The 23,163-nt window shown below is 36.9% G+C and overlaps 2 protein-coding genes across 5 annotated transcripts in view; one reads left to right on the forward strand and one right to left on the reverse strand.

Annotated features, from left to right (window-relative positions):
* The window catches only part of Su(var)2-10 (E3 SUMO-protein ligase Su(var)2-10), a 274,287-nt gene that overhangs the window by 204,661 nt on the left and 46,463 nt on the right, over positions 1-23,163 (forward strand). The window lies entirely within an intron of this gene.
* LOC137244945 (uncharacterized) overlaps positions 8,270-23,163 on the reverse strand; it is an 89,781-nt gene continuing 74,887 nt past the window's right edge. The window contains exon 3 of the mRNA XM_067774725.1: positions 8,270-8,640. Coding sequence (XP_067630826.1) covers positions 8,628-8,640 — 13 coding nt within the window. The 3' untranslated portion in view covers positions 8,270-8,627. The remainder of the gene's footprint in view (positions 8,641-23,163) is intronic.

The raw sequence follows: 23,163 nt of genomic DNA on the forward strand, positions 1-23,163 counted from the left end.
TTTATGGGAACTTCAACGAAGGGTATAAGGTCGGAGTTGTCCTGTTCTGCACTATGTACGGTATCACCGGCCTCGCTTCCAGAATCCGCTGTTGACCCTGTGGTTGCATTTTGACTAGCGGTATCGTATGTGGACGTTGTAAGGCGGTTTGCATGAGTTTTGAGTCGGGACAGTGCGTCAGCCACGACGTTAGATTTGCCAGGTTTATAAATTATTTCGTAATTATATTCTTCGATCCTGGCCTTCCAACGTTTTAGCTTGGCGTTGTAGTTTCGGTTACTTAAAGAGAAGGTTAGGGGTTGGTGATCTGTAAATATTCGTATTTTTTTTGCTCCATACAGGTAGTTCCGAAGGTTATCCAAAGCCCACACGATAGCAAGCATTTCTTTTTCGTTTGTTGCGTACGCCTCTTCTGTAGTGGTTAGGCTTCTTGATATGAATGCTATGGGCTTGTCTTTGCCATCATAGTCCTGTGATAGCACTGCTCCAATAGCGAAATCGGAGGCATCGGTCGTAAGGTTAAAAGATTTGTCGAAGTTAGGGAAAGTCAGGACCTCGGAGGTCGTCAGTATCTCTTTGAGATTCGCGAATGCTTCCTGTGCTTCCTTGTTCAAGTTAATGGGTACCTTTTTCGATTGTGTTGCCCTTACCTGTGCGTGTTCTCCTCGTGTGAGGTTGGTAAGAGGTTTTGCAATTTTTGCGTAATCTCGAATGAATTTACGATAATACGATGTTAGTCCTAGGAAGCTCTTAAGCTCCTTTAAGTTAGACAGAGGCAGCATGTTTTTAATGGAATTTACTTTCTTTGGGTCAGGAAGTATTCCCTCAGAGGTCACAATATAGCCAAGAAATTCTACGCTTGTTTTTAGGAAGTGCGTCTTCTCAAGGTTAGCCTTGAGACCCGCGGCTAGGAGCCTGGCAAGGATAGTCTCAATGTCCTTTAGATGAGTGGTTTCATCCTTACTAAAGATTATAATATCGTCGATGTATACAAAGCAAATACGACCTATAAATTCTTTTAACACGTCGTCTATCATGCGCTGGAAGATAGAGGGTGCATTTTTGAGACCGAAAGGAAGCCGCAAAAATTCGTATTTTCCATTCATGGTGGAAAATGCCGTTTTTGGTATATTACTTTCTTTCATTGGGATCTGGTGAAATCCCGAAGTTAGGTCAAGTGTCGTAAAATACTTTGCACTATCGAGACTCGCAATGGTGCCATTAATGTTAGGTATGGGATAGGTGTCAGGGATGGTTACGGCATTTAGCCGTTTGAAATCTATCACCATTCTATACTTTTTTCCCCCATATGCCTGGGATTTCTTTGGGACAATCCATATGGGTGAGTTGTAGGGACTTTTTGAAGGACGAATTATGTCTTCTGCTAGTAAGTCTCGGATTTGCTTTTCCACCTCCTCGCGCATATTAACGGGGTAGGGGTAGCTTTTAGTGTAAATGGGGTTTTCGGTTGTGGTTCTGGTTAAGTGCCAATATATGTTATGCGGATTAGGCGCAAAACTATTTTTCTCTTTTTTCTTGCGGATTAGGCGCAAGTTTGCAATAAAAATTATTCATATTTTGTATTATTTTTTCTTCTTTGTCTTTTTTTCCTTTTTTTTTTTCTTTTTTCATCCTCCGGATTAGGCGAAGGATTAAGTATCAATATATGTTATGCGGATTAGACGCAAAGCTATTTTCTCTTTTTTCGTGCGGATTAGGCGCAACTTTGTATAAATTCGGTTTAAATTCTTTTGTAGGATAGAGGTCCATACTGTTCTCGAACTAGCTGTGGGGGATCGTGTGATCCGTTTTGAAGGCAGCGTAGCCATTTGTCAAATCCGATGGCGCCACCCGCTACTAAGGCACGATTTGTCCCACTAATAAGCCGGGCTCTTGTAGTAATGAACATGTCCTTTGTTTCAATAAAAAAAGGTTTTTCTGAGAATTAATTTATTTCTGTATCTTTGGTTTTTTTAATGTTTTTTTTTGTTTTTTTTTTTTTTTTTTTTATTCAAACAAATAAATATCATTTTCAGTTTCAAGTGCTAGGATGTGTATTCCTGCGTTTGACATTTCTAATGTGGGTTTTGTGGATTTTTTTCCCACTAACTGTGGTTACGGACACCTTGTTGTCTTTTGCGACAATTTCTTTTTTGTATATGGGTTTTTGTTTTCCCGTGATCTGTTTGTCCTTCACGTATATGATATCATTTTCATCATAACGCTCCGGTAGAGATCTTCTTTTATTGTGCCGTTCAATATACTCTAGTTGTTTCTGAGTCAGTAAGGTTTTTAAATATTCATTTGTTTTCTTGTTTTTTTCGAGGAGTTCCTGGTAATTAGCCGCTTTTGCGCGATTGAAAAATACCTCAGTGGGTTTCCGGTTTATAACGGAATGAATGGAGTTATTATAGCGATCTACTGCTATATTTACTAGCTCTTTGATTTTTAACCTAGGGCTATCTATCTTCAGGCATCTGATAATTTCGATTAAGGTGGAATGACGCCTTTCGACTTGACCGTTCACCTCGCTTCTCTGAGAAGGTGTACGATACAACATAACTCCCAATGACTCTAAAATATTTTTTATTATTGGGCTAATAAGACCGCGCTCGTTGTCGGTCACGAGGATATCTGGGGTCGTAAAGTAGTGCAAGAGTTTGACTATTTTGTCCTTGAGGTGCAAAGTGGACTTATTTCTTAGGTGAAAGAGTTTTGCGAACTTAGAAAATTTGTCAATGCAGCTCAGAAAATTTTCTCCTTGTATTTCGAATATATCGAAGTGAATTATTTCGCAAGGACGCGATGGGATAGGTGTGTTTTGTAACTCCGGTTTATTGGGACGTCTGTCATATTTACTGATTTTACAAGTTTCGCAAGACGAGACATAGCCCCTGATTATGCTGCTCATTCTTGGAAAGTAGTACCTCTCTAGAATTTGTTTTTTATTCTCATTGGCGTTGCGATCAGCTCTTTTGTGCTCCGCCCATACTACTTCACAGATTCTGTCGGGATCTCTTAGATCCTCTACAATGCACTGAGCTACTCGGATCTTATATTGCATGAAATTTTCCGGGTATACTTTCTGAAGAAGTGCTAATTTACTCTCTGGCATTTTAATTCCGTTAATAACGTTTGGCCTAAGTTTTTCCTTCAGAACAGTAATGAGCTCATCTTCGCCGACTCCATCTATATTTAAATAATGTCGCGAGTAACCTGGATGGGGTTCTTCAAATATTTCTAGCCTACCCCCAAATAAAATCTGGTTTCTAAATACGTTTATGGGAACTTCAACGAAGGGTATAAGGTCGGAGTTGTCCTGTTCTGCACTATGTACGGTATCACCGGCCTCGCTTCCAGAATCCGCTGTTGACCATGTGGTTGCATTTTGACTAGCGGCATCGTATGTGGACGTTGTAAGGCGGTTTGCATGAGTTTTGAGTCGGGACAGTGCGTCAGCCACGACGTTAGATTTGCCAGGTTTATAAATTATTTCGTAATTATATTCTTCGATCCTGGCCTTCCAACGTTTTAGCTTGGCGTTGTAGTTTCGGTTACTTAAAGAGAAGGTTAGGGGTTGGTGATCTGTAAATATTCGTTTTTTTTTTGCTCCATACAGGTAGTTCCGAAGGTTATCCAAAGCCCACACGATAGCAAGCATTTCTTTTTCGTTTGTTGCTTACGTCTCTTCTGTAGTGGTTAGGCTTCTTGATATGAATGCTATGGGCTTGTCTTTGCCATCATAGTCCTGTGATAGCACCGCTCCAATAGCGAAATCGGAGGCATCGGTCGTAAGGTTAAAAGATTTGTCGAAGTTAGGGAAAGTCAGGACCTCGGAGGTCGTCAGTATCTCTTTGAGATTCGCGAATGCTTCCTGTGCTTCCTTGTTCAAGTTAATGGGTACCTTTTTCGATTGTGTTGCCCTTACCTGTGCCTGTTCTCCTCGTGTGAGGTTGGTAAGAGGTTTTGCAATTTTTGCGTAATCTCGAATGAATTTACGATAATACGATGTTAGTCCTAGGAAGCTCTTAAGCTCCTTTAAGTTAGAAGGAGGCAGCATGTTTTTAATGGAATTTACTTTCTTTGGGTCAGGAAGTATTCCCTCAGAGGTCACAATATAGCCAAGAAATTCTACGCTTGTTTTTAGGAAGTGCGTCTTCTCAAGGTTAACCTTGAGACCTGCGGCTAGGAGCCTGGCAAGGATAGTCTCAATGTCCTTTAGATGAGTGGTTTCATCCTTACTAAAGATTATAATGTCGTCGATGTATACAAAGCAAATACGACCTATAAATTCTTTTAACACGTCGTCTATCATGCGCTGGAAGATAGAGAGTGCATTTTTGAGACCGAAAGGAAGCCGCAAAAATTCGTATATTCCATTCATGGTGGAAAATGCCGTTTTTGGTATATCACTTTCTTTCACTGGGATCTGGTGAAATCCCGAAGTTAGGTCAAGTGTCGTAAAATACTTTGCACTACCGAGACTCGCAATGGTGCCATTAATGTCAGGTATGGGATAGGTGTAAGGGATGGTTACGGCATTTAGCCGTTTGAAATCTATCACCATTCTATACTTTTTTTCCCCATCTGCCTGGGATTTCTTTGGGACAATCCATATGGGTGAGTTGTAGGGACTTTTTGAAGGACGAATTATGCCTTCTGCTAGTAAGTCTCGGATTTGCTTTTCCACCTCCTCGCGCATATTAACGGGGTAGGGGTAGCTTTTAGTGTAAATGGGGTTTTCGGTTATGGTTCTGATTTCTGCCTGGACATTGGTTTGGATTTCCATGCTTCGGTCAACTGGGCCGAATAAATTTTCATATCGATGTAGGATCTCGTAGAGTTTATTTTTTGAAAGGTTCGTGATATCATTGCCGAAAGGAATGTTTAAGGTAATGCTGTTGACCTGCTGCGCCTCCTTCCGCTTAAGGGGCAGCACAATATCTGGTTTTAAAATGAGAGTGTTGAGCTCCCTGTCTAGGACTGCTTTAATTTCCGACAGCGTGTCATCCCCTATTATCCCATCAAATGATCTAAGCCCTGGAAGAACAAAAAATGTGGTGGGAATATCTATGCCTATGAATTTAAAAAAATGTCCGCATATTTTTCTGTCTACATTTATAGTTCCTCCTGCGGAAGTTACCTTAAACGGTTTTTCTACTGGCGTAGTATTTTGGGCTACGCGTTCGCTTATATAATTTTTGTTCGCCCCTGTATCCACTAGAAATTCTAAAATGCCTAAATCCTGCGTTGCGTACTCTAGATAAGGTATGCCGGACACGAGGCTCCCATGGTAAAATTTACTTGGTCCCCCGTGGTTTGTTCTTTGTTGGTTTCGATTTGTTCTTCATCAACCGGTACTAGATGGAAAAGTTTCTGCTGCTTGCTAGCGTTTCTGTCTGAATATCTTGGGGAACTTGTACCCCTCTTGGCGCTATCATATCTTGAAAATCGAGTGCCACCTGTCTGGCGGGTTTGAGTTGATGGTTCTGCTTCTGCTCTTAACACCGCCAATGGGGTGCTGTTGCTTCTCCAATTTTGGTAGACTGATTGCTTATTCGGGTTTGCGCTGATCCTGAGTAGGAAGGTCTAGGCCTTTGTTGGTTGCCATTCTGCCACACGCGGTTGCCATTTGGTTGAACTGAATTTCTTTGAGCGGGATAACCCTGGTCGTGGTTGGAATAATTCCTTTTAAAAAATTTTGGGGCTGAAGGTTGGTAGTTGTCATTAAAATTTTTGTTATCCCTGTGGAAGGGTGGGCGGTAAATAGAGTTCCTGCGGTCTACATTTAAAATTTTCAGACATGCCGAATATGCTTCGGGTAGTGTTTTCAAGTTCTGAACTAGGAGAAGGGCAGGCAGATCCCCGTTTAGGCCCCTAATAAAGACATCTAATGCTCTTCGACGATGTCCCTCTGCCAATGCCTCTACTGTTTCCCCGTGTACATACTTTTCGGCCTTTATGGTATTAATCATTAGGGACAGTTGTTTTTGAACCTGCGCATAAAAGTCGGACATCTTCTGACGCCCTTGTGACATTAACGTCAATTGCTGCTCCAACGTTTCTATATCCCTTATATCAGCGTAATGCAGGGAAAGAATTTCCTTTACCCTGCCCCAGTCGGAATCTAGTATATTGTGCGCAAGTAATGCAGAGTCTGCTGCGCCCCTAATCTTCCCCCTAATATGCCTCAAGATGGCTGCGTAAATCGGCTTATGCCGCACTATTTCGTAATCCTTTATTACCTGTTCTACACTATGGACCCAGGAGCCGTAGTGCTCCCGTGATCCATCGAATACCTGCAACTCTTTTACGCAGTCCGGCAGTTTAACCACCCCCGCTAGCTCGACCTCCGTCCGAGGACTAACTAGCAGTTCTACAGCCGGTTCTGGCCTGCTATCCGATGACTGCCTGCGCACTTCCTCTACTTGGGCTTCTAGCCTCTCCAGATTACTACTGAGCCCTGACAAAGACTCATCGTTATTTTTCGACTCGACGCTTTTCAGCCTTTGGTCCATTTTCTTCAGTTGGGAGAGAATGGCATTGATAGCCCCATTCGTCTCCGTTAGCGACTTCCTGATTTCTTCAGAGTCCATGATTTTATTACTGTAAAAATAGGAGAAGAAAAGGGAAATATAATGTGATTAGATTATACTCACAAAAGCCAGTTTCTCATTGGATTAAAACTATTTGCTTTTTTATATTTCTCTTCTTGAAGGGTTTTTGTCCCTTTTGTCTAAAATAGTTCACTTAATTACTGGGCTTTTAATTTCTTTGCCCTTTTTTTCTCCACTTAAACGCTTTTTTGAAAAATTTTTTTTTTGAATAGTTCACTTAGTTTTTTGGGGATGTAATTTTTTGTCTATTCTCAACTAAACACTTAAACACTTTTTGTCCACTTTGCACCCGCTGTCTCGAGCGCCACTTACAGTTCTCGAAAGGGGAACTGTTAAAAAATTAAAGTTGCGGTGAACTCACTGTTCACCGACCAAAGGAAATACACAAATTTAGTTAAGTTGATACTGAGCTAGATTTATTGTGCACTCGTTGCACTCACTAATACGACTGATCTAAAACATATTCTTTTGTTACCAACTAACTTTTAAGTCTAACTTACTTATGCCTACGTTGCAGATCCCACCACCAGCCGACATTTCATAATCGATGAGTTGAGTGTATAGGCCAATGCTGCTTATGCTGCACTTCTCACGCCTTATTGGTTGTATTGTGTTACCGATCGCTTGCGCGTGTACTGAGTCAGCGAAAGTGCTATTTGGGGCAATGAAGAAGTCACATGCACGGCAACGTGAGTAAAGGGTGCGCCATTAGTTAGTATTGGGATTACAGGTGTGATAACTTGGATGATATCAAAATGAAACTTTTGCAGTTCGGTATACGCATTTGTCAGACCTTATGAATGTTAAACTTCTGAAACAAAATGCTAGTTCACAGAAGTATGGACTGAGTCAGAAAAAAGTTGACAAAGATTCAACTGAAATTTAAATTTGATTGGAATATGTCTGTACTCTGAAGATTTTACTGAAGTCATGTTTCTCATAACTATAGGATAATGCTAGAAGTATTCACTGAATATTATTATTTATAATCTAAAAATTACATAAAAAAAAAGGTAATTGTGCAGTACTACTAACAAAGTAGTGTTGTCAATAAAGAACATTTTGCTATACTGAACATTTGAGTTATTTATTCGACAGTTCAGCGATTGGAACTATAACAGAAGAATTCCTGAAATTCGTAACAATATTGACACTTTTATAAACCTTCCCAGCTATATAAACTTGAACTAAAAATAAACTTGAAGTATATATCTATGTACGCATGATACTTCCAATTACTACAGCTGTTGATTTTTCTGCCCGTTCGTCCTGTGTGCCCCCTCCTCGCCCTTGACCATTCTTACCGTTTCAAATAAAAGACAGTGATTGGAATTTTCATATTATCTAAAATGTATTGCAATAAAAAATCGAATGAAAACTAAAATAATTAAAATATAAAAAAGCTAACTATGCACTAACAATTAAGCATGTTTAAAACATAACAAATATGTGTATTCTTTTGTATATACATGCGTAAATTTACAAGTTTTTAATAATAATTTTTATAATGAACGGATACGTTTGATGTATCTCACAGGTAATTCCGGCAAATAAACGCAAACAATAAATAAAGTGGGGCCGAGTATAATTGCGAAAATAAGCCAACATATAATAGACACAAAAACAAAAGAATCCATATGATAATTTTTTTTATAAGTATTACAAAATAGTAATAAAGGAAAAAAATTTAATTATTAAATTCTTTGCATGCTCCGAAATGCTGTTAATTTTGTATGAAATGGATTTCATGAAATTCTTTGAATGGTTGCGCCGTTTTACTATTTTATTTTTTCTAAAATTAATATCACTAGCGTTTAGAGTTGCGAATCTAAACATTTAAATTTAGTTTTTAAATATTAAATAATGTGTGCAAATAAAAAATATTTATTGTAGTTATGTTTGTATGGGTTTTTGTAAACATATTTTGTGTGCGCTTAGCAAATATTGAAGTGCAGGTAACTTAAGATACAAAATTTCAATGGAGTGTTATTTGTTGTAAATTTGATTAATTCATGAGCGCCACCTGAAAATAAAAGAAAAATAAAATTATAACTATTGAATTATTTATAAAGAAAAGGAAATCTCTTTGGTACTTAAATTTTTGTTGTTTGTAAAAACTGTTTTTGTTAATAAAAAGTTTACCTAATATATGTACAGGGACGGATTAACCCTCAACGGGGCCCTAGCCAACCATCAATTTGGGGCCCCTTTTTTCACGTCCGTTCCCTTCTTTTTTCGATTAAAAAATATAAACTTATATCTTTCATAAAAATTTTATTGTCACAATGTAATAATATCAATAAAATTACTATCTACATTTTAAACATGTTCTTTTCTACATTTGTTTTCGGCAAATTCATCAATTATATCATCAATATCGATTTTGTTCAATAAATCTGACTCAATGCAAAGTATACCTAACATCTCGAGTCGCTCTTGTCGCATTGTAGCTCTTTCAGCAGCTTTGATTATTTTCCATTGCGAGAAGGATCGTTCGGCAGAACAATTTGTGATCATTAATGTTAAAAAAATCCGAAGAGCTATTTCTGTGCTAGGAAATACATCGCCTAATTGATCTTCCAATAGAATCTTATACAAATGACTATGAGTTTTTTGTACATCAGTGTATCTGGAGTTTATGTAACTTTGGAACTGTTTCATTTCAATGAAAAATTCTTCCAAATTTCTAGAATAAAAACGAACTAAGTTATTTATAGCTTCGTGGAGGTCTCCATCACTTAGAGAAAAGTTGATGAGAAATGCAAATGTCTCTGAAACTTCCATATACAATTTCGCTCATCGTTTAATTTCACTGTGAAGATTGTCGATGATTTCGAGGAAACCTTTTGTCCTAAAATCATAGCGAGGCGAAAATTCAACTTCTGGAGCATTTCCGTCATTAGGTTGGTTTTTTATAAGACGAGTACGTTTTATGATTTCTGTATAACCCACTCCAGGTAATAATTGTTTTGTTTTTTCCTCGAAGTCATTGGAATATTCACGGAATGAAACTAAACTCTCTTCTAACAATCCGTACAAAAAACCACACATTTTCAAATCTGCTTTTTCACTTTGCAATGACTTACTCACTGAACGCATAGCAGTCAAAATAGAGTTCCATAAAATCAACATGAATTTAACTTTTGCATTTTATTCGCGATACACGTCACCTCATAACGAGTATCAGTATTTTGTGATTCATCATCAGCAATGACTTCTAGAGCCTCTAATATGATATCAAATGAATCGTAAACTGCATTTGTCGCATTCGAATATGCTTCCCAGCGTGTAGTTGACAAAGTATTCAAAGTTTTCTCATTGTTTATTTTATTTTTTAATACGCCTCAACTATAGGTGGAAGCGAAAAAAAATTATATAATGTCTGCATAATGGCGAAAAAATCTACTGCATAAAAACAGCACTTCACAGCATGCTCTGCAACCATATTAAGGGAATGCGCGGAACAGGAAACATATATCGTATTCTCATTCAAACTCAATATTCTTGCTTGCACACCTTTATACTTCCCGGACATGTTTAATGCGTTATCATATTATTGTCCTCTACAATTTTGAATATCTAAATCACAATCTTCAGTAAGAAACTTTAAAGTTTGATTCGCTAGGCTTTCACCAGTATGACATTCCAACTGAAGAAAAGTTATAAACCTTTTTTATTATTCAATATACTCTCCTTTCACTTCGATACACTTCTTTGCACGCTCATACAATTTGTCAAATGAGTCGGAAATATCCTTTTTAGGAACCTTGTCTAGTTTGTCGGTCGTCGTCTTTTGAATGCGGTCAATTTAGTTTTATTTATTTGATTAAAATTTATTTTCAGTTCTGATTATTTCTTTCACTCTCTAGAATTTTATGTTTGTAAGAAAATTTTAGAAGCCTTTTTCATTTTTCGGAGGACCCCTAAAATGGGGGCCCCAGGCAACTGCCTATTCTGCCTACCTGTTAATCCGGCCCTGTATTTGTATGTAGGTACTATATATGTATGGATGTTTTTATATATGTATGTACTATATTTTAATACTATATACATATGTATGTAGGTAAATTTTATTCTGTTCTTAGGCATGCAGCCATTTCGGTTCAACCACGGAGAATAACTGACATATGTTTTGATCTTTTTCTAATTTATAATGCATTCATATTAATATGTATAGAAACATGTGTACATACATACATATGTACATATGTATATACATGCTTGCAATTGTCACCACTATGTTTTTTGTTTTATACATCTAGGTACATATAGGAACTACTATGTTCATATATGTATATATTAAGGCCCGGTTTTTAAATACAAGTTCAACGCAGTTTGTCAGTTAAACTACGCTTAAATTTTTTCTGTAGTTTTTCAGTCTATTTTAACCAGGGCCGCAGAGAGCCGAGCCGGGTCCCTGAGACAGTTCGCGTTGACGGGCCCCCCTAAAAGATAAACTCAATCCAGTAAAAACAAGTAAGGAAGGCTAAGTTCGGGTGTAACCGAACATTACATACTCAGCTGAGAGCTTTGCAGACAAAATAAGGGAAAATCACCATGTAGGAAAATGAACCTAGGGTAACCCTGGAATGTGTTTGGATGACATGGGTATCAAATGGAGGGTATTAAAGAGTATTTTAAAAGGGAGTCGGCCATAGTTCTAAAGGTGGACCAGGGGTGACTATAGAATGTGTTTGTACGATATGGGTATGAAATGAATGATGTTAATGAGTATTTTAAAAGGGAGTGGGCCTTAGTTCTATATGTGGACGCTTTTTCCAGATTTCGCCATATAGGTGGACCAGGGGTGACTCTATAATGTGTTTGTACGATATGGGTATCAAATTGAAGGTATTAATGAGGGTTTTAAAAGGAAGTGGCCCTTAGTTGTATATGTGAAGGCGTTTTCGAGATATCGACCAAAATGTGGACCAGGGTGACCCAGAACATCATCTGTCGGGTACCTCTAATTTATTTATATATGTAATACCACGAACAGTATTCCTGCCAAAATTTCAAGGGCTTTTGATTCCGCCCTGCAGAACTTTTTATTTTTTTCTACTTAATATGGTAGGTGTCACACCCATTTCACAAAGTTTTTTCTAAAGTTATTTTTTCCGTCAATAAACCAATCAAATTACCATGTTTCATCCCTTTTTTCATATTTGGTATAGAATTATGGCATTTTTTTCATTTATCGTAATTTTTGATTTCGAAAAAGTGGGCGCGGTTATAGTCGGATTTCGGCCATTTTTTGTACAAAGATAAAGTGAGTTCAGATAAGTACGCGAACTGAGTTTAGTAAAGATATATCGGTTTTTGCTCAAGTTATCGTGTTAACGGCCGAGCGGAAGGACAGACGGTCTACTGTATATAAAAACTGGGCGTGGCTTCAACCGATTTCGCCCAGAAAACAGTTACCGTCAAAGAGTCTATGCCTCTACCAAATTTCAGAAGGATTGGTAAATTTTTGTTCGAATTATGGCATTAAAAGTATTCTAGACAAACTAAATGAAAAAGGGCGGAACCACGCCCATTTTGAAATTTTCTTTTATTTTTGTAGTTTGTTGCACCATATCATTACTGGAGTTGAATGTTGACATAATTTACTTATATACAGTAAAGATATTCAATTTTTTGTTAAAATTTTACTTTTAAAAAAATTTTTTTTTAAAGTGGGCGTGTTCTTCATTCGATTTTTCTAATTTTTATCTAGCACATATATAGTAATAGTAGTAACGTTCCTGCCAAATTTCATCATGATATCTTCAATGACTGCCAAATTACAGCTTGCAAAACTTTTAAATTACCTTCTTTTAAAAGTGGGCGGTTCCACGCCCACTGTCAAAAATTTTACTAATTTTCTATTCTGCGTCATATGGTCAACCCACCTACCAAGTTTCATCGCTTTATCGGTCTTTGGCAATGAATTATCGCATTTTTTCTGTTTTTCGAAATTTTCGATATCGAAAAAGTGGGCGTGGTTATAGTCCGATATCGTTCATTTTAAATAGCGATCTGAGATGAGAGCCCAGGAACCTACATACCAAATTTCATCAAGATACCTCAAAATTTACTCAAGTTATCGTGTTAACGGACAGACGGACGGACGGACGGACATGGCTCAATCAAATTTTTTTTCGATACTAATGATTTTGAAGTCTATATCTATCTCGATTCCTTTATACCTGTACAACCAACCGTTATCCAATCAAAGTTAATATACTCTGTGAGCTCTGCTCAACTGAGTATAAAAATAACATAACATACATAAATTTTTCAATTCACATTGTCAGTTTTATTTCATATAGAATAAGATTTACTGGAGCACTTACATTAATGAAATGTTAGATTTCATTATTTGATTTACTTACATTAACTTTTTCTAAATATGTATATTTTAAGGGCTTGAATCAGCCAAGGAAACCTTCCGTGCTTTTTGGTCTGCAAATATGAAAACTACCTATTCAAAACCATTGCTGCGAGCAAGGCTGGACTCCAACGCCAATGTTCCAAAGCTTGTCAAGCGATTTTGGCTCATAGTAAAACGTAAAAAATTTTTCACGCGGGACAATAGACTAAAAGAACGCTCCCTGTTAGGAAATAATACATCTATCTTCAAGTCATGAAATTTGTTCAGAAGTTGATATGGTAGCAGCGAATCACATCCCTAATTTGCTAAGTGGATGGCTTTGAGATGAATTATTTCATTTATTAGATCCGTAGAAATATCGATACCATAGATCGTGCAGAATGCCGCTATCTTTTCTCTGAGCTCTTCTTCCGTCAGATCCTCATACTTCCACAAAAAACTAAATTTAATCGCAATGTCATTTACGGCTTCGAAACGTCTTGTCATGTTACCAATCAAGCAGTCCAAAAGAAGTTAAAAAACTTGCTGTTTGAATTGAGTTTCGGAATCACACTAAGGTGATTCGCCACGTAATTTATCGAACTGGCGCTTTCTTATCTTCCTTCTTTTCTCTGCTAAGGTATTCACAACTCCTATACTCCCTGCCAGAACCTTACATTCTTAAAGTATGATCGACCATTGATCCCTGAACTTCTTCAACTCATCAATCAGGCTACGTATATTTTCTGTTTCCACGTCCAGTGTGGCATTTCTAGCTTGCAGTACCAGATTTCGATGGTTGATTACCATCAACACTTTGAGCCAAATGTAGGCCAAGAGGATACACTCAAATTTCCCCATATATGCTTCAATACCTTTCAAATCCGTTACTGTTTCTGAACTCAGATTCAAAAGCTTGATTTCATCAACAGCTTTCAATATTTGGGGAATGTGAGTTTCGAAAGGTTTCACACTATCCACACGAGCAGACCATCGTGTTTGTGACATGCTTGAGAATTTCCCATCTCTGAGGGCTTGCGCTAAAGATATTATAAAATTTCTGCATAATACCGAAAATTGTGATGACTTCTGCACAATATACAGCAGCTTGCACTCCACATAAATTTAAACTATGACAAGCGCAAGGTGCAAATATTGCCAGGGAGTTATCTCTCAGGATATGACTCTGCACTCCTTTGTAATGACCGCTCATATTACTGCCATTATCATACCCTTCCCCACGGCAGTCATCCAGTGGAATATTGTGCTTTTTTAGAGTGCTGCGAATCAGCTCAGCGATAGCTTCTCCTGGTTTTGCGTTACAATCGACAAACTCTAAAAAGCGTTCTTGGATTTTCCATTTTCCGGAGTCCCTGTCTAATAAAACATAACGCCATATAAAAACAGTCTGCTTAATATGCGCCGAATCAGGGGTTGCATCCACTGTGTAATACTTGACGATTCTTTTTCGTTTGAGATTCCTTCACCTCCAAATATTCATGCAATAGGGGGTCATAATTGCTGATCAGTTCCAAAATACCAAGAAAGCTTCCATTTTTTGGATTTCCGATCAGTGAATTATCCCTATAAATGCCAATCCTTTTTCTCCAAGAAATAAAACAACATCAAGAATTCTGCGAAGTATCTCTCTCCAGCGAGCTGTTCATTTTTAAGGGTTTCCGCTAAGAGAAAATCCACTGAACTTGCATTTCAAATTCTCATTTCATATTGGCGCCACTCTATATAGCAAGTTTAATGATTTTGACTATTTTCATGTCCAGGAATTCTGTCGTGTAACCTCTTCCAACCTTTTGCTTTAGAATAACCTGAAGACTTTGTCAAATCTGATCTGGTATTTTCGGAAATTTTGTTGTAGCAACAAAATATGTATGTATCTATGAAATCCTAGTTAGAGTACTGTCAATACTGCTTTGCCATGCCGAGCCCCAGGGCAATTGCCCTGGGTGCCCCCCTCCCCCCTCTCCTCGGCCCTGATTTTAACTGAAGTTTAAGCTGAGTTTAAACGGCTGATCTTGCAGAGTTAAACTCTAGTTAACCTATCAGTTATCAGTTTATTGGCAATGGCGTCGAATATACCCAACAAGCATTAGGGCTTGAGGGCCATTAATGCTTATGTTGATAACAAAGCTTAATTCTAAAATCCCAAAAGTTGATTCGAAACTTGACTGACTCAACTTGAAAATCATAAAGTTCTCAGCAAAAAAGGATATATTTTATAAGGCAAAAAATGCTAGTACTTAAGTTGAAAGAAACATAATTCTCATCCAATAATATTGTAACGAATTTAGGGAAACTTCGCTTATTTCACACCTTCTACTAACGTTCGTATCGCTAAACTGTTGAATAAATAACTCCAATATTCAATAATGCAAAATGGCCTTTATTAAAGTACTTCACAATAACACTGATACTTCACAAACAATAGCTTGCTTAAATCAAACTGATTGCCCATGCCTCAGCTGGTGCTGCTTTTATAGTCTTCGGTTTCCTCGTCGGCATACTTCTAGGTGTTTCTCCCTCTAGAATTTACTACTTGTTTGCCAGCTATAAACTCACCAGCTATAAACTACAGATGCACGTTTATAGCTTCTCATATGCGCGTGTATATGTGAGTGATACTTCGACCGATGATTGCATACTTTTGTGAGCATCTCAGATATATGCATGTGTTTGTGCATATCTCTCCGCTTCTTGAATGTACATATGTGTAGACATAATGATTGATTTGTTTATGTAGATACAAGTACCTGTTTAGTATCGGCTTAGAGATGATAGTATGCCTTAGCGTTGCCAATATTCGTCACAATATTTATATGTGGCTAACTGGGCTGAACTGTAGGATTTCAATGCTACAGTATTTACACGAAAATAAAATAAAATATGTATAACTTATTTTTAATTAATAGTGCTTCTTTACTGCTATCAACAAGCTGTTTATTTCTCACAAGAAACAGCTGTTGTCTTTGGTGGTACCACCCCGGGGAAGATTTTTATTCAATCCACCTAAACTCGATGTAGAATATGAACTGGACAAATGTGTTGAATGCGCATTTGAAAGCTGTGCATTTCTCAAAATCTCTCAAAGGTCGGAAAATAATTTGAGAATGACGTTGGAGTCAACTCGAGAACTATACATTTTACAAAATTTCTCAAAGGTTGGATAGTAATTGGAGAATGAAGTTGGATATCAACTTGATAACTCTCTGGTTTAATTAGAGCATGATGTTAGATATCAGCTCCGGAACTAGATGTGTATTTTTCTAAGGCTGCAGAAATACTTTTTCCATGTTTGCTCGGTAAACAAAATCCAGCTGTTGCCGTATCTACAAATTATATAGATAATAAAAAAAAAAGTGTTGCGGTACAAAAAGCCTACCCCAAAGCTGCGACTGAAAAACTGCTCAGTAGTTTAACTGGAGTTTAAATTTGACTAGCGTTTAGCAAACTTAGTTTAAGAATAGCTTAAATAACTACTGGAAAACCGGACCTAACTATACTTAAGTAGCCAACTCCGCATTGACATTCATGATATGAATATACAGCTGCGTACACGAAAATAGCAGCAAACATTTTAAATACATTTTATAATTTTTTTTTTATGTGTAAACATCTTTGCTCAAGGTATGAGGGAATCCTGTACTTGGTATGCTAACATAATTTATTATTATAAAATAGGTTAGGTTAGAGTGGCCGCCGGTGTGAGCACCAGTGCACTTAGGCCCAAAAAGGTCCCATTGTGATACCACGTGGGTGCGACCAATCACAAATTGTCATCAATGTCCTCTAATGGGAGTCCAAGGAAACTTGCTGTTTCAACAGGGGTGGACCATATTGAGAGGGATGTTAAAGGCGTTGGTTCCACAATACAGTAAAGCAGGACATATGTTTTGTATGTCGTGGTTGATTCTGGATAGGTAAGAGTTTAACCTGTTACAGTACCCAGATCGAAGTTGGGCTGGAGTGACGCGCGTTTACCTAGGCAAGAGTGCGTTCCTCCTCTGCTAAGTTGTGGGTATTGTTCTTTGAGTACAGGATTCACCGGGCAATTCCTGGCATAGAGGTCCGACGCTTGTTTGTGCATTTCACTGAGGACCTGCTTGTGCTTTTTAGCTTCATACGGCTGTGTTCTCAGGTGCCGTATTTTCTTATTTTAGGACCATTTATATAAGGCTTATAACACACAAAGAATCAGGCTTACATAAGGCGTTGTCATAAGACAATACACATATCGAGTACAATAACCTTATTATAAGGTTTAAGAACCAAATATAATTAGGAATAGTATGCCATGCTATAATCTAATTCTACGTCTTATTGCACATATAAACTCAGGACTTATAATAAGACACCATCTGACTTTATTTATCTTTATAATCACCCATTTCAAAACTTTATTTATTATGTACCTATTATTGAAAATTCATTTTCTGTTCAAGTTGTGGGACAAGTACCATTGAAAATACTTTTTGAAAGTTTTTCTAAACGAGGTGCTGCTAAAACAGTGAGAAATGTAAAATTTAAATTTTTTATGGGTCGGGTCGAAAGTAGGTTGGCTTATTGAAAATAGTTTTACTGGCGATATATTATTTCATACATAAAATCCAGTTTCTTACGAAATTTTATTGATTAAAGTTAGGTTATATATCATGTATTCCTTAAGTTTAGGCAACAATTATTTTTATTTACCTAAAGGATAAGCCTTATTTGTATCATAAATAAGCCTCAAATAAGGTGCTTTAATAAGTCGTATGATGTACTACATTTACCTAATTCTAAGGTTTATCTTTCACGAGTGAAACCAGTATTCCTTATTGATAACAAAAGTAAAATTAAATTAATTAAAAAGATAATAAAAAAGTTAAGGACTACCTTTATATAAATGGGCCAAATAAAAGAATGCAATTTTTCCTTTAATAAAGACATAGTCTTGTTGAATTTTGACTAAAAACCTTTAACAATAGCTCTTGTAAAATAATTTTGGGATTTTAAACTATAAAGGTGGAGCGCAATATTTCAATTTAAGGCAAACCATATACTTGGGATTAACTAATTGATTATTTAAAATTTAAACACGCGCTCTACCTTTATAATTTTAAATCCCAAAATTTTTTTACAAGAGCTATTGTTAAAGTTTTTTAGTCAAAATTCAACAAGACTATGTCTGGATTAAAAGAAAAATTGCCCTCTATTTTTTGGTCCATTTATATAAAGGTAGTCCTTAAAATTTTTTGATCATCTTTTTATTTTAAATTTTTTAGTAAAGGCCTTTAAGGCCCAACTCCATGCGCGTCCTTTCAAACTTTCAGGCGTATGCGATTTTCACCATGATTTTTAGCTGTCTAGATTGAATAGCTAACAAACGAGGTGGGATTCTAGAACGCCTGCAACGCCCACGAGGCTATCCATGGAGTTCTGGCTTAACTCAAAAAGCATAACAATTTTGTGCCGGCAGATTTTAGAAAATTTTAAAGTCTAGTAACAAAATAATTTGTTTAGAGAATTACCTCTTGGCTGTGGTGCATCACCATCACTAATAGTTCATTCAGCAGAACCCGAGATTCACCACTTGTTAGGTCATTGCTCCCAAAAATTCACCAAAGAAACTCAAGTTGAAGATAATCCTCATAGTTAATTCCAGGCATGCTTAACGAACGAAACGATATCATTTCGTTACGATAATCAACGTTAATAAACGAAACGAAGTCATTTCGTTTCGTTTATTAACGTTAAGAACGACAAATTAACGTTAATTTGACGATCTTAACGTTAATAAACGAAACGAAGTGACTTCGTTTCGTTTATTAGCGTTGATTATCGTAACGAAATGATATCGTTTCGTTCGTTAAGCATGCCTGGTTAATTCCCAAGATTTAAGAGAATTAGTGGAATTTCCCCTGCCTCGTTTGTCAGCTACTTAATTTGCACAGCTGAAAATCGTGGTGGAATTCGCATACGCCTGAAAGTCTAAAAGAAACTTGGTGAAAGTCGCGTACGCCTAAAAGTATGCAAGGACGTGCATTGAGTTGGGCCTTCAAGGAGGTGGAATTTTACATCGCCTGCAACACTCATGTGGCTAGCCATCAAGGTATGGCCTAATCTTCTAAATAGTTCGACTCGTGCGTTACGTAGCTCAAACTTTTTTATCAAACATTGCACTGTCACCGAGTTTTAAACTATATTTCAGGTTTCAACTCTCTAGACATCCAGGACGTTAGTTAAAAATCGATTGCAAGATTCCTAATTTAAAACTGGTTTTCTCAATATCTCGATCCATGCGCCACCTAGCGGATTTTTTTGATTAAATGTTGCATTGTTATCGGGTTCTGACTTACTGCCCAAGTTTCATGTCTCTAGCCCATCGAAATTACTCGAAAAGCGATCGCAAGATTCCCCCCGTTTTTAAAGGATTTGCAGTTATCTTGACTAGCGCGCAACCTAGCGGAACCTAGTTTTCTATAAGTTGTATTGTCACCAGGCCTCTAACTAAGTGCCAAGTTTCAAGTCTCTAGGTAACCGGGAATTTAGTTAAAAATGGATTGAAAGATGCCCAAATTAAAATTTGTTTTCTTACTATCTCGATCCGCGTGCCACCTAGAAATTTTTTTTTGATCAAATGCTGCATTGTCACCGGGTTCTGACCCATGGCCCAAGTTTCAAGTCTATAGCTCACCGGCAAGTTACTCAAAAATCGATCGCAAAATTTCCCTCGTTTTTCAGGAATTTGTAGTTATCTGAATTAGCACGCCACCTAGCGGAACTTTGTTTCCTGTAAATTGTATTGTCACCAAGCCTGGAACTGTGTGCCAAGTTTCAAGTCTCTAGGTCAACGGGAAGTTAGTTAAAAATGGATTGAAAGATTCCCAAATCAAACCAAATTTTCTTAATATCTCGATCCATGCGCCACCTAGTGACATTTTTTTGATCAAATATTGCATTGTCACCGAGTTCTGACTCACGGCCCAAGGTTCAAGTCTCTAGCTCACCGGGAAGTTACTTAAAAATCGATCGCAAGATTCCCTGCGATTTTCAGGGATTTTCGTTCATCTCGATTCGTCTGCCACCTGGGGGCATTTTGTTTTCCACGAATTGTAGTGCCATCGACTCGCAAACTATGTGCTAAGTTTAAAGTCTCTGGATCACCGAGAAGTTAGTTAAAAGTCGATCGCAAAATTTCCATTTTAAAATAAATTTTGTGTATATCTCGATCCGTGCGCCACCTAGCGGATTTTTTTCACTTGCATTGTAATGTCCCCCAGATCTGAACTATGTTCTAAGTATCAAGTGTCTAGCTCAACGGGAAGTTACCGAAAAAGACTTTTCCGTGGGTCAAAAATTCGTATGGAAATGAGGGGATAAACATGAAAGGGACTTAATATAAAGGTAGTAAAAAGTAAAATAAACTAGGAAAAAGGAGAATAAAATAACACAAATGCAGTGAAGTAAAATAAAATACAGTGAAAAAAAAAATCCAAATTAAATTAAAAAGACTTTTAATCGATAAGTTATCTGTTTGTTATCGAAATGTTTTGGATTTATCATATTTATTGATATGTAATTAATATGTTCCCAATTTGTTATCGGCGTGTTACGAAAAAAATATCGATTTCGTTGCATTGATTTTTTATCGAAAAGTTTTCGATTTCTTATTGGAGTGTAACGAGTTTGTTTTCGGCATATTATCGATTTATTAACGACGACTCATCGGCTTGTTATGTAACCGATACTTATAAAACTTTACTATAAAATCAAATGTATAACCCGTCTATGACAAGCCGATAAGAAAGCAATAAGAAGCCGATGACTCGTCAATAACAAGCCCATTACAAACCAATTAGTTATCGATAATTATCATAATTCATTAATTGGTGCTTAGCCGCCTAAACGATTTTAACCCTTTCGTAACAAGCCACGCCAGCTATCCCTATTTCGCGATAACTGACGCCTATTGAGATCACCAAGGGAAATCTCTCCTCTGCGTCCAAACTGCATAATCGACTGAAATATTTTCTTGGCCGGAGCGTCTTCGTATATATAAGACCATATGGATTGTTATAAATAAAAAGCCGACGAAGCTCTTCTCAAAAAGCCCGTAACTATTTGTTTCTAATAAAGCTAGACGAATACCTTAAAAAAATGCGAAAAATCAACACGATTTTCGAGTGACTTAAAACTTTACTCTGTTAGACTAAAATAGATTTTACTACAAAACTGCATACTCAACAAGTTTCTGAAAATTCTAAGTATAAACTCTGAAATATTTTTTGAATTTTCTGATACGAGTTTACAACTGATTAGCGTAATTTGGTTGTACTACAATTGAATCGACTTGTTTTTTAATTAACTAAAATAAATATAAGAAACAACTTGTTAAAAATTATTACTGCTATTTTCCTGTTCACAACTTCATATACATATGCACGTATGTATGTTCATTAGACTGGTTCGATTTATTAACCAATATCGCGCCATCGATTTTTCGACAGGATTTGGGCTCAGGAAAAAAATAATTTTCGATCCTGCGAAATTTCATTTTTGACTTTGATTTTTAAGATTTTTTTCATGGCCTACTAAAAAATGTTCATTTGATTGTAAAATTTTCATGTATACCCTGTCCGACCCAAATATGTCCGCTAAAAACGTTGGCGATAACAGTTTTTTGAAAAAAGAGCAGGGTATACATATGAAAAGTTTTTTAGTAGGTCATGAAAAAAACCTTAAAAATCAAAGTCGAAACAAAGTCAAAAAAATTAAACTTCGCAGGCTCGAAAATTATTATTTTTTGGGTATGCGTAGTGGAACTTTTTTTCCTGAGCCCAAATTCTATCGGCAAATCGATGGCGCTATATCCGTTAACTTTCGTCCATACAAATCGACCCACCCTAATGTTCATACATACATATGTATATACCAAATAAATTTGCATTCAAGTCCCCACATACATGGGGTCGCTCATATCAACATTGTTTTGGACCTTTTCCAGTTTATTCACTTTTTTATATATTTTTTAATCACTTCGCATATATGTATTTTCAAACTGACGCAAAATTGAATTGCAGATGTCAGAAAACGTACAATTTAAATAAATTGTTTAAGTTAGGTTAGGTTGAACTGGCTGGTCCATTAGGATCTCACATAGACTGAATGAGTCCGTAGTGTTACCACTAGTGGAATTCACTAACTTATAACGATGCGATTTGTCGAGATTTTAATTAACGATTTTGTCGTTTGCCTTATCGATTGTACTATTCACTAACTTAGTTTTAGCGACTCGAAAATAGTTGACATTTAAATTTCGTTTTAATAGTAGAAAGGTGGCAGCACAGCTTAACGAAACCCAAAAAATGCGAAAAGCACAAAAGGAATGCCAAAAATAAACCAATTTCATTAAAAGTCATTATTGTGCAAGTGTTTACATATTTCAACAAAAGGTAAGTACATGCATCTGTTGATATCGCACTTATTCTTATACCCCTTAATTGACCATCAAGTTGAGAAATAATATCATCAGTCTGGGGTCAGGTGGTACAGCTTTCGAAACTCCGTTGTGGAATGGGTTAACTACTTCTCTAAGAAGGTGTCTGTCCACTGGCGATGGACTTCCTAATTCTTCATCTTGCGATAAAACGTACGCCAAGTACTCAAATTCCATTTGATTTATAAAACAGGATTTCGTGTTTGAAAGTATTTAATTAAAGTTCCCATTTTCTTTTCTAACTAAAATTGCCAGAAATTAATTTCGTGATTTTTAAAGCAGCCAATTTAGTTGCCGTTTATTTAACAACACAGCTGATCGTCCATAAATAAATATCGATACAAAATAGTTACTGAATAACGAAATCGTTATAATTATCGATTCGCAAATAAAGCGATGACAAATGTGGTTAAAAAGTGTAAGTGAATTCCACTACAGAAGTTTGTTTTAACTACCAAACTGAAAAACCCTATCAAAAACCATAAAATAACTCCGCCCTCTTGGGAAATATTAGAAACTTTCTACCTCCTCCAACCCGCACTTCCAACATCTGCTATCACTGACCAAGCCTAGTTTAAAGGCATGTGACGCCAGAAGGCAGTGTCCAGTCAGAATACCCGTCATGAGTCTACAGTCCTCTCTTTTTAATGATAGAAGCAACTTTGTTAGTCTAAGGTTGTAAGACCTGCACATAATCTTCG

This window comes from Eurosta solidaginis, chromosome 3 (assembly GCF_040869045.1).
Source record: "Eurosta solidaginis isolate ZX-2024a chromosome 3, ASM4086904v1, whole genome shotgun sequence".
NCBI lineage: Eukaryota > Metazoa > Arthropoda > Insecta > Diptera > Tephritidae > Eurosta > Eurosta solidaginis.